This window comes from Elgaria multicarinata, chromosome 14 (genome assembly GCF_023053635.1).
Source record: "Elgaria multicarinata webbii isolate HBS135686 ecotype San Diego chromosome 14, rElgMul1.1.pri, whole genome shotgun sequence".
NCBI classification, from domain to species: domain Eukaryota; kingdom Metazoa; phylum Chordata; class Lepidosauria; order Squamata; family Anguidae; genus Elgaria; species Elgaria multicarinata.
This window is the reverse complement of record NC_086184.1, coordinates 1,032,689-1,045,068: the sequence shown is the minus strand read 5'-3', so window position 1 is coordinate 1,045,068 and position 12,380 is coordinate 1,032,689. Positions and strand designations below refer to the sequence as shown.

At 56.9% G+C, this 12,380-nt stretch overlaps 1 protein-coding gene across 1 annotated transcript in view; it reads left to right on the top strand.

The window, feature by feature from the left end:
• Positions 1–2,266: 2,266 nt before the first annotated feature.
• Positions 2,267–12,380, top strand: part of SNTB2 (syntrophin beta 2) — a 31,205-nt gene continuing 21,091 nt past the window's right edge. The window contains exon 1 of the mRNA XM_063141456.1: positions 2,267–2,859. Within this exon, the coding sequence (XP_062997526.1) occupies positions 2,295–2,859 (565 nt within the window). The 5' untranslated portion in view covers positions 2,267–2,294. The remainder of the gene's footprint in view (positions 2,860–12,380) is intronic.

Here is a 12,380-nt window from a genome sequence, read left to right as displayed (position 1 = left end):
AGGAGTAATACCCAAATATGTGGAGGGCTGTTTGGGGAAGGCTGTTTGGGGAAGGCTGCCCAGAAGAGGGATGTGAAGGAAGTGAGAAAACCGGGTGTTCGGGGAGGCCAGAGTGGCAGGAAGAAGAAGGGGGCAGAGCAATCTTAAGAACCCAAGAATAGGCCCTGAGGCTGGATCAGACCAAGGGCCCATCGACTCTGTTCACACAGCGGCCAGCCAGCTTCTCGCGGGGAACCTACAAGCAGGATGTGAATGCAAGAGCACCCTCCCACCCATGTTCCCCAGCAACTGGTGTGCAAAGGCATATTGCCCTCTGATACTGGGGGCAGCACAGAGCCATCAGGACTAGAAGCCATTGATCACCTTCTCCAGGGATTTGGCGAGTTTCAAGGAGCTTTGAGGGTGGTGAAGCTAGAAGAAGAAAGGGGGAGAGATGCCCCTGACCAGGGCCCAAAGGCCTCGCATGTTCCAGGCGCAAGTGCGGACTGAGTGCTGGCTGTTATTGGGGGCCTCCCTGCCTAGTGAATCCGCGGCATCGTCTTCTCACGGAAGGACCGGCGCTGCTCCGTCCAGACTCCGGAGGAGCGGACCTTCGCTTCACTTGTGTGACAAGGCTGAAGATTGGGCTGCTGCAGCCGTGGACAACCTTTCTGGACCCCGAGCGACTGGAGCCACAAGGAGTGTGCCACGTTTCCCCTTTCTTAACGGAGATGTCCTCAGGAGGCCGGGATCACTGCCGATTACACATGCTTGTGTTAAAAATAGCCGTTCTCCTCCCAAGGATCAGCAGCAAAGCTCCGGCATCAAGCAGGGCGCCGGGCCGCGGGAGGCGAGCGAGGTCTCCGCTCCCTCCGTGGGAACCGACGGCCCGATTAACGACGAACCCTCGGGGCGGCCGCTGAACCAAATCTGTCCATCTCAACCTGCTGGGGCTCTGAGCCCCGAGCCCGGCTTATTGGGCCTGTGCTATAAGCTTCCAAAATCCTCTTCTAATCTGGGCTGCCTTTTCCTCAAGCGTAAAACAGAAAGAAGCGAGTTGAAGCAATTCTGGACGAAATGCGACTTGACAAAAGCCTTGTGCCTCATGCGAAGTGTGGCACGAGGGAGGGGGAGAGGTTCCCGCTGAGCCCGAGGGAGGAGCTGCAGCAGGGAGCCCTTTGCTCCCAGTCCAGGCTTCCCAGCGTGATGCCTTCCAGATGCGTTGGACTAGGACTCCCATCAGTAGCCCTACTAGCTGGGGTTGATGGAAGTTTCAGCCCAACAGCTTCTGGAGGGCACCGTATTGGGGGAGGCTGCTTTCGACGCGTTCCTGTTTTGCTTCCCTACAAGAACTTTGAATGCCTCTGAGCAGTGGAATGGGCCCGATCCAGGAGCCTTTCAAGTGAAAGAGCAGGGTAGAAATGCGTTAAATTAAGTACATGGCTCCTGCTAGAGCCGCACAGCTGTTAGTTTTGTGCATGGTGTCTGCCTGGGCAAGAACCTTTCGGAGTGTGTTTGTTTTCCTCTTCCCTCTAATCCCTTTTTCCTTTTGTGTCGTGTCTTTTTCATTGTAAGGGTGGGAGGATTGTCCTGCTTTTATTGATCACATGTAAGTCGCAGTTTTTAGCTGAAGACGGGTTGAAATGCTTCTCTGCAACATGGGGGATACTGGTCTGTATTTCATTAGAATTGTGGCAACAGCAGAACTATTTTTTTAAAAATAAAAATATAAGAACAAAGCAGCCGAGACAGGAAAACAGGACTCTCTTCTCCGCCTCCCGCTTTTGTCTTTGTCTTTTTGGCCAGGGATGGGGCTGCTGCCCAGTCACGGCTTTATGACAAAAATCCTGGCTTTCTCTAAGGGGTTGGGGAAGCGGTGACCCTCCAAAAGTTTTGGACTCCAGCTCCCATCATCCCCAGGCAGCATGGGCAATGGGCCGGGATGGGAGGAGTAGCAAGTCCACACACCATCGAAAACCACGCGTTTCCCGCCTGTGGTTTGTATGGATTTTTTTTTTAAAAAAGGAAAGTGGTCCTCCCCTCCCCCACCCGCCCAAATGTGAACTCGGGAGATGATTGGCCCGAACCCCGAGCGACGTCACTCTGCACTTTTACTTTCTCTGCGGCGAGCAGAGGAGGCCCGGGCAGGCGTCCCGGCTCCGCCCCCTTCCCCGCGGGCCAATGGGCGCCGCCGCCCGGAGCCCCGCCCCCTGCCTGCCTGTGGGCCCGGGCCACTCGGCGGCTGTCGTCGTCGCGGCTGCTGCTGCTCTTGGTGTGGGCGCCGGCTCCGGAGTGACTCCGCTTGGCGGGGGAGCATGGCGGTGTGGACGCGCGCGAGCAAGGCGGGCCTGGTGGAGGTGCTGCTGCGCGAGCGCTGGGTGCGGGCGGTGGCCGAGCTGAGCGGGGAGGCGCTCACGCTCAGCTCCGACCCGGAGCCGCCGCCGCCGCCGCCGCCGCTCAACGGGCTGCCCGACGGCTCCGAGTGGGGCAGCCCCGGCACGGGGCGGGCGCGGAGCGGGGCGGCGGCGGCGTCCCCCGGCTCCAGCCCCCCGTCGCCGCCCGGGCGCCCCTTCTCGCCCCCGGCTCCGTCTCCGGCTCCGTCCCCGGGCGGCCCTGCGGGCTCTCCGCCGGCCGGGGTGCGGCGCGTGCGGGTGGTGAAGGCGGAGGCGGGCGGGCTGGGCATCAGCATCAAGGGCGGCCGCGAGAACCGCATGCCCGTGCTCATCTCGCGCATCTTCCCGGGGCTGGCGGCCGAGCGCTGCGGGGCGCTGCGCCTGGGGGACGCCATCCTGGCCGTCAACGGCGTCGACCTCCGCGGCGCCACCCACGACCAGGCCGTGCAGGCGCTCAAGCGGGCCGGCAGGGAGGTCCTCCTCGAAGGTAAGCCTGGGCGGGCGGGCGCTCTGCACGCGCTCAGGGGCGCCCCTTCGCCCTGCCTCGCACATCGGGCGGGCGGGCGGCTGTAGCACCTCCCTTGACAGGGGGTTGCGAGCGACAGCGAAGGGGGCACGCAGCCCCCGCTCACCCTGCAAGGGGCATTGGGCGGACCGGGGGGGGCGATTTGGGGCTGCTGGAGCCGAGGCTCCCCTCGGAGCCGCCCACCCTGTCGCCCTCTGCGCTTGACCACTGGTGCCCCCCCCCCCCCCGCCCCACTCATGCAGCCCAGGCGTTCCTGCCTCGCTCTTTCCTCCCAGGAGCTCCGAGGCAGCTTTAGCCCCCGGGCGCCTGGGCCAAGAGAGAGTCACTTCGCTGGGCCATGCAGGTGCCCTTGGCCAAAGCCACAGACCCGAGCACCCACCCAGCCACCCACCGCCAGCCAGCTCTCTCGGCCCCTTCTGGGGGGCTGCGTTGGGGCCCATCAGAGACCCTCTCGCTTTCATGTGTGTGAACGCTTGAACCCTGTCCCTAGGCAAGGAAGCTCAGTTTCGCAGGTCTGGTTCTGCCGGAGAGGTAACCAGGGAGGTGGGGCTGCGTTGCATCTACCTGGGCTGGAACTGTGTGGGTGGTCTTCAGCTTTTCTGTGTGTGTGTGTGTGTGTTTTTGTTAGCAGCAAGAAATGTGTGTATTTGTCCCTGTGGCCCATTCTCCTGCCCCCCCCCCCCAGCTCACTAGTATTAATAAGCATGATGGGAGAGGCGCCAACTAGCACGGCCCACAAGGTCAGCTGCTCGGAATTTAACACGAGCTAGTTTTGGAGATCAGTGTAGTGAAAGCTAACGGGAAAACTCCAGATTGTAATGTGCAGGTTGGGTATTTAGTTGTATTAGTATTTGGGGGGGGGAAGTTTTTGCTTTAAAGACCCACGGAATCTTACATGTCATCTAACAGGTTTGATACTTAAACACTATACAAAAACGAATCGGCGAATAAATTATTGTACGTTGACAATGTTATTGCGGGGTTTCTATAAATATGAACGGTTGAAAATACACCTCTTGGCTTTTATCCTGACTCACACAAACAAACAAAAATGAAATTAAACAAAGTAAAACCAACTATGGTTTGTTTAAATCAGGAATGGGGAGCAAGGAGACCTTCCAGTTGCTGGTGGAGTGCAACTCCAGTAATCCCTCATCCTTGGCCAAAGTGGTTATGATTGATGGGAGTTGTATCCACCAGCATTCTCCACCCCCCAGTATTGCTTTGCTTTATTTCTCTGGGTTTTTTGTACTAAGAACAGAAGAAGTGCCCTGATGAACCGAGGGTCCATCTAGCCCAGCACTCTGTTCGCACAGTGGCCGACCAGCTGTCGACCAGGGACCAACAAGGCAGGGCATGGTGCAACAGCACCCTCCCACCCATGTTCCCCAGCAAGTGGTGCACACAGGCCTACGGCCTCAAATACTGGAAGTAGAACTTAGCCATCAGGGCTAGATAGCCTTTGCCTCCAGGAATTTATCCAACCCCCTTTTAAAGCCATCCAAATTGGCAGCTATCAGCACATCTTGTGGCAGTGAGTCCCATAGTTTTAACTCTGCGCCAAGTTGGCAGCAGGCCAATTCTTTAAGCAACAGGATAATTGACGACATCTGACCACCAGTCCATTGCCCTGTGAGCTAACCCTACTGAGATATTGGAGTGAAAGTGTGAGCTGGCAGTACTGGTTGACATTTGTAGGAGCGTCAGTGATTTGTAAGATACCTTGGCTTTAAAAAAAACCTAAAGGTGAGAGTTGTCACCTTCCGCTGGACGGTGCGGCAGTCAGACTCTGCAGAGTGAGGGGGGTGGGGAGTTTGGACAGCAACAGCCCCGCATATCTGCCATCGTCTTCTCTGATTGCCCTGTCACTCCAGATAGGCAGGCTGCCATTTCTGTGTCTTCTTAATGCAGTGGAACAGTTCGTTTTACCTCTCGGGTAGCGCTCTGTTGCGGGGAGGGGGGGGCGGTGGTGGTGCTGCTCTCCTGGGGAAGTGGGTGGGTGGGCGCCTGGCGAGAGACACTCAGGGATATTTTTAAGAGTGTCTTTAATCGTCTTGCAGCTTTGGTTGTTAAGGTGGGATGACAGAACTGACTCTCTGCTTATGTGGGGTGTGAGTCTATCACTTGCATGCTTTGGAAATGTGAAGTGAAGCGGGGTGATGGTTGTGCCAGGCAATTTGTGCTGGCGGCGGCTGAGAGTATACAGAACAGGCCAGCCTGTTAGCAGTGTGAGCTGCTCTACATATGTCACCGTGTTGGGTGGGGCCTGAAAGATCATCCAGTCCAACCCTGCTCGTTGCAGACTCTGGACTGCAGGGTGCAGCTGCAGCATCCCCACCGGACAGCCATCCCGCCTCTCCTTCAGTGTGTCCCCTGGGCTGGGCAAAGCCAGTTTCAAATCCCCTCTCAGTCTTAATACTCCCTGCGTACCCTGGAGCCAGCCGCAGGGTCGTTAGGGGACCAGGTGTTCCCTCACCCCACCCCCATGGAAGAAGGGGCAGAAAGAAATGTCGCGGTTGGGTGCCAGGATTTCACAGCTGAACACACACCCAGGGCTTGCGAGGGGACCGCTCTACGCTTGAGGAAAGAGCGGCCAGGCCGTGGGCATCACCCCAAGGTTGCTCATAGCTCTCATGGCTTTGATGGGCTTCTCCACAGCAGACAGACCAGGGGAAGTGCAAACTGCTCTTTCTGGACTGCTCTCCAGTGCTGCTGTTTAGTGCGCTTTGGGGGTCCATTCTCCCTTAGGTGCTTGGGCATGCGTGTCCCATAAGGGCCTTTAGCTTTTTGATGGGTCTCCTATAGTTATTCACAGGGCCTGCTCCAAAGTGGCCCCTTGCTATTCTAATAGCACTGAGGGCAAGTCTTGTTCTGGACCCCCGAGCTGGAAGTGTTCCTTCTAGGATGGAAGAGTAACAGACAGGAACATGAGTCCTTGTCATGCTTGCAGTGGTCAGGGCCACAAAGGCCCTTTGTCCAGAAAACCCTGAGTCAGATTCCGTGCTGCAAAACTCTGTGCGTTGACTCTGCAACTGTTGCTCTGCAGCTTGAGGTGCCCCAGACTCTGCACACAAGCTCTCTGGGTTGTCGTTTTTTTAGCAGAAACAGAGGCTCGTGTGTCTTTGCCATGAAGACACTGGGAGAGTTTCCAGCCAGGTACTGTGTGCCAAGAAAGTGCCGGTGTGCTGATCCCTGTGGCCTTACCTGCTGTGGGTGGCACAGATGCCAGTTTCTTAGTCCAGAGCCAATAGAGCCATATTCTGAATTGAGCAAAGCTGGAAAAGCCGGCCACACTGGCCACTGCCTCCTAGCCCAAGCCACACTGGCGCGTGGAGAGTATTGGAGTGCCTTGGCAAAGCGCACACACACACACCCCTGCCCGGTTGTGAATCTCAGCTGCTGTGAGCCAAGACCTGGAGGGCCTTGCCCAATTTGAACACCTGTGTGTCTCTGCCGTAGCTTACTCCTGGCCTGCCTTGATTTTAAAAGTTGTGATCATTTTAGATCTTGAGCCCCTTTCAAATACGTTCCTGCCCCTTATTCTGAGAGCACTGAATTAGTAGTACTTGGAATTAAGTGTGGCTTCTGAGAAGGCTGAAAGGGGATTTGAACTCGGTTCGCAGTCCAAAGGCCCACTGGGCCAGTTCCGCCATCCCCTTCCCGTGTTGGCCCGGTCCTTCCCTGGCTCTCTAGCTTCTGCATGTGCAATTCTCCAAGCACTTGCTTAATGCCAGGAAATTCTGCTGCTGCTTTCTCTGCCATTTCCATTATTCACAGCTCAGGGGCGTGGACACTTGGAGCAGGCTGGTTTCTCCTCCTCCTCCTCCTCCTCCTCCTTCTGCTTCTTCTTCCTCCTCCTCCTCCCAAAGACACCCCATGCCGCACGTTTCCTTTCCCCCAGAATCGGCCAAAAGCAAACGGTGGGGAGAGCCGCTCAGGAGGCCTGCCGGTCCCTCTCAGCCTAGCCTTGTTGGACAGAACTGCAGGCAGGCTAAAATTAAATTATAGCTGCAAAGAGCTTAACCCCCAAATTGTGGCGAGCAAAACCTGGGTCTGTGTTAAATACAGAGGAATAACTAAGAGATGGGTTGTAACCGGTACACTTTGCTTTTCAAGACCACGGGTGGGGAATAGGTGCAGGTGTGCTATGATTTCCCTCCTTGTCTGTAAACACCCTCCAGATGAAAAGGGTTTGCATTGCTTTCCAGCAGTGACCCTGCCCAGCCTTTGAGGAGCGGGCTGGGTGGAGGAGGGCCTTTCCATAGGTCCTCCACGCCCCCGGGAAATGTGCAGGCCTTGCTCTGGCCAGCAACTCAGCACCACCTGAAGGACGGATAGGTGCTGGGGATTTGGGGTGAGAGCCCTCGTGCCCTGATGTCCCAAGCCCCCTCGCCCGGCCTCCCTGCTTCTGGATGGGAGAGGCCGCTTTGGCTCCCACTGAGCCGAAAGGAGACTTTCCGTTTCTCCTCCTGATGAGCGGATACGCGTCGAGCCCAAAACTCTCCAGAGAGCCAAGAGTTAATGTCTGGGCTGTCTGGGGAGTGGGTGGGTGGGTGGGTGGGGGACAAACTGTCTCTCCTCTAAGGAAGGGGAGGGCGTGCGTGCAGCATCTGTGCTTACCCCAGAACTGCCTTGGGAGAATCTCTGGGAAAAGGCAGCCTCCCAAACAAAGGCGCTCCCCCAGCCTGGAGAGACGGGTTGGACTACAACCCCCATCACCCCCAGCCTGGTTAGGAATGATGGGACCCACGGTCCAACCCATATCGAGGGTGCCGGATTGAGGGAGGCTGCAAGTCTACTTTCTTAGAGGGACTCCTCTACGGGGAGCCCAGGATTGGCCGCTGGGATTCAGCCTCCTCGGTTGAAGTGTGCATCTAGTGGGAGCTCCCCTCCCCACCCGCCCCCCCCTCCTGCCAGGAGTCCTGCAGCTCCGCTTGCCTGGGAGGCTCCCTTTAGGGTCCTGCTTCACCCACTCAAGGGCTGGCCTTTATCAGGAAGGGCTGGGCTGGACGGAGCACTAGCTGGGATGCAGTCATAGAATCATAGAATAGCAGAGTTGGAAGGGGCCTACAAGGCCATCTAGTCCAACCCCCTGCTCAATGCAGGAATCCACCCTAAAGCATCCCCGACAGATGCTTCTCCAGCTGCCTCTTGAAGGCCTCTAGTGTGGGAGAGCCCACAACCTCCCTAGGTAACTAGTTCCATTGTCATACTGCTCTAACAGTCAGGAAGTTTTTCCTGATGTCCAGCTGGAATCTGGCTTCCTGTAACTTGAGCCCGTTATTCCGTGTCCTGCACTCTGGGAGGATCGAGAAGAGATCCTGGCCCTCCTCTGTGTGACAACCTTTCAAGTCTTTGAAGAGTGCTCTCATGTCTCCCCTCCATCTTCTCTTCTCCAGGCTAAATGTGCCCAGTTCTTTCAGTCTCTCTTCATAGGGCTTTGTTTCCAGTCCTCAGTGGATGGGCCAAATCAGAGCACCCGCAACCGGCCTTTTCCCCGCTGAGCGTTCACACCGGGCCATTTCCCTGCTTCCGCCAATCTGCCCTACTCTCCAGTGCTTTCTCTGCAATAACCCCTGGCTGGCTGGCTGGCTGGCTGGCTAACCAACCACTCTGTTCTGCCAGGATGCCTAAGGCTTTGTCCTGTTAATCTTCCGGACCATGGTTGCCTCTTGGCCCTAAATCCAGCCACTCTGTGCAGGGTATTTTAAGCTCCTAGCTCAGCCTTTCCCAACTTGGGCTGTAACTCCCTAGCTGGCTGGGGGATGCTAGGAGTTGTAGTCCAGCACAACTGGAGGGTGCCAGGTTAGGGAAGACTGCCGTAGCTCTTAATCTGTCCCGGTATTTACGTGTTCCAGCTATGAATAATCGTTTGTATCTTTCAGTCCAGTGTTTTTTGCGGGGAGTCAATAAGCCACCGTCTGGAATTTCAAACCCGGCACATTTCACGAAGAGATGACCCGTCCCGTTGTTTTTGCTGGCTCTGGCCTTCCTCTGCCTCTCCCAGAACGATTGTCTTCCTGCCTCTGGCCTTGGGGGACTTTGCTCTGGCCCGGAGCGTTATGCTCCGCTGAAGGAGGGAACACTGAACTTTGTGACCTCGTTGGAAAGCAGCTCTTGGACCCGTGCACTGGGGGGGGGGGCACATCTGGTGGGCAGCTGTGCAACTCGTCTTCCTGCTGAGGCAGCACCGCCGTTGCACTGCGCGCAGACGAAGCGGCGTGTCCCCCCCCCCCCCGCCTGCATCCAGCCGGCCGGCCGGCCTTCCTGGGCAAGGAGAGGAGCCTAATCCTGGGATAAGCGCTGCTCCGGGAGGCTAATATTAACCCTCGGGCTGGTGTCTCCCGGCCGTGCAAAGGCGTTCTGCCCGAGGGAGCCGGGTGGACCAGGCTCCCTCCCTCGGCCCTTGCTCCTTAGGCATACCGGCCGCTGCCCTTGGCTTGCGTGCAGAGTGCTAGAGGCTTAACCCGTACCTTGCTGCCTGCCAGAATGGACCGGGGAGCTACGCAGGACGTTGGCCTTAAGAGAGGGCGTGGGAGGGGGAGGGGGAGGGCCCCGGGAGAGGCACCCAGGAAGGGATCCAAGGGGGCTTTGGTTGCCTGCCCCTGGTCTTGGCCCCTTGAACCCTCAGGAAAGTTACAGGAAGCCAGATTCCAGCTGGACATCAGGAAAAACTTCCTGACTGTTAGAGCAGTACGACAATGGAATCAGTTACCTAGGGAGGTGGTGGGCTCTCCCACACTAGAGGCATTCAAGAGGCAGCTGGACAAGCATCTGTCAGGGCTGCTTTAGGGTGGATTCCTGCATTGAGCAGGGGGTTGGCCTCGATGGCCTTGTAGGCCCCTTCCAACTCTGCTATTCTATGATTCTATGAAAGCACTGGGGCTTCACAGAATCATACCCAGGAGATCATGAGAGGCGTTTGTGCCATGTTGACGGACCGCTCAGTGTCGAAAACAGATGTGATTTAGGAGATTAGCGACGACTAGATTTCCTGACATTTTCAGTCTTGTGTTTTGTTCGTTTTAAAAATAATACTGAAGATCCTGTCGTGGCGGTGGGAGGGGGGGCTTCCTTGTGCCATTTGCCATATCTTGGTTCCCCCCCCCCAGCTGCTATAAGACCTGCTGGGGGAGATTAGTTGCGTATTTTCCCTCAGTGGGGCTACTAGCAGCTTATGGAGGGGGGCACAATTCTGTCCCAGAAAATGCCCCCCCCCCCCGAGGGAAAGAGTCAAAGACACACACCCCTTCTTCGACCAGAACCGGAGCTCCTCGTAGCTGCCGTCAAAGCGTAAAAAATAATGAAGATGAAAGTTGGGGGATCCACTTTGCCTTGAGTTGGTGGCGTTGCTGGTGCCGCCTGAGGTCCTGCCAGGCGCCAGGGCAGAGGGAGAGTGAATGAGCGAGTGAGCGAGGCAGTGGCACAACCCCCACACCTCCTTGTGCCAGGGGAGAGACGGTGGGAACGCCTGGGCTCCGGCCAAGGCCCTCGATCCCGAAACAAAGCCCGTGATTCTGCCTCGCAGGCTCCGAACGTGGCCGGGGCCTGCTTTCCGTTAGCCTCGCGCATTGTCTATTGTGCCTGGGCGGGGATGGGGAGAGCGTGGCGTGTTTCGCTGCTGCTTAACGGAGCGTTCACGAGTGCCCTGGAGTGAATGAGGCATTGAGGGTGGTGGCGTTGGACGGCCCTTAGCTGGCTGGGAATAAACCGCTGTGCTGCTCTCGTCAACCGACGCGCTGCGGCTGTTTGTTTTTCCGGCCTTAATTTATTGTGACTTGCCGGCTGCCCCTGGACAGGAGAGAGCGTCTTTTAACTTTTTTCTAAGGGCATGCGGCTGCCCGTTTGGGCTGTGGGCTTGCCCGCTCTTTGACCCGGGTTCAAGCCCCCTGAGTCTAGACCACCTGCTGTCGCTGCAGGCGCTGTTTGCGGCTTGAATGCTTCCGTGGGGCGAGGGCTGCTTCCCCGCGCCCTGCCAGCCTCCTCGGGAGCGTGTGCGTCTTAAAAAGTTTGCCTTTTAGGGCTGAAGAAGGCCTCGTACTTGGCATCGTGACTGTTTGGAATTGAGGAAACCGAAACTGCTGGGCTTTTCGGAGGCTCTCCGGAGGCAAGGGAGAGGAGCCGCCACCGCTGCGGCCTCCCCCGTGTGACACAGCAAAGTTTCCTTCCTTATCCCACGAAATCTCGCAAGTTGCGGTTGCTAAGCAGGGGGGACTCAAAGCAGGGACCCAAATGCCCGCCGTGCTCCTCCGGCCGCTTCCTGCTTTGGGGGACTGTGATTGGACCGCCCGCCACGGCCCCGTGGCAGCTGTGCACGTGTCAGATGTGGTTGCCTTGCTTGGCTTGGCGGCGTGAAGCCCAGGCAGCTGCCTCCACCCAAAGCAAAATGACTTAATAGCCCTGGGACATGCGGTTCATTGGACTGTGGGGCAATCGTGAATCCGCCAGCACTTGATGATATGGGGGTGGGGGGAAGAAAGCCTTGAGAAGGGGCCGTCCGGCCTCTGTTGCCGTTCCGCTTGTCTTGGGATTCTGCTATTCCAATGGTGAGAACTTGGGGCGGCCCGATAGTCCTGTGCAGTGGTGCTGCGCGGGGAGGCCTGCGGCTGGGACGGCTGACATCAGGGCACATCACAAGCTTCAGCCTATTCAGACTGCAAGTTGATCCCAGTTCTGGCCAGCCGGTGCTCTCATCCTTTGGCAGGGATCACCTTACGTCTGCGAAGGAAAGCGGAGATGGCATTTCCCCACGCCAGATTGGTACCGGAGGTGGACCGAAAAGTCGCTTGTGCTGGGAGGGGCAGGATGTCGCTTTCAGCTTTCTGCAGCACCCACGGCAGAGCCATGGGTCACCCTCCAGCCCACCCCTGCAAGTCCCTTTGCCCTTGCATTTTCCTTGCGGGCGCAGGGGAGCTGCCTCAAGGCCTTTGCTTCCTGATCATGCTGTGGGTCCGTACAAACTCAGGCGGCAAAAGGGGCAAAGCAGAGAAGGTTTGCTTCTTTATTGAGCAACTTTAACAGACTTTTCCCTCTCTGAACATGTGTAGGATTGTGTCCCAAAGCATGAAGGAGGCCCACATTGTGGAGTTCAGAGAGTTTTCTTAGAATGTTGATTAATGTGCAGTGCTGCACGGGTGAGGTTTGCATGGTTTACGGCGCCCCCCCCCCACGCACTCTTCTTAACCACGAAAACATACTTGAATTTTTAAAAGCGTTTGTTTGCGTACAATCAAAATCATACATTTTGTTGCACGTTTGCGTGATAACATTGGTTCTTTGAAGGGCAGGATATGGACCAAAAGTTGAAAGTGCCGGCCCTTGCTCTGGTTCTACATCTGCAACAAATAGTGCCCCTTCTGTTATCAATCATGCTGCTCTATGCGAGATGTGTGTGAGAAAAAATATATTGTGCAGCCCCTGTGTTTGATAAGGATATAGAACAGCGTTCCCCATCCTGCTGTCCCAGCATTCCTGACCATGGG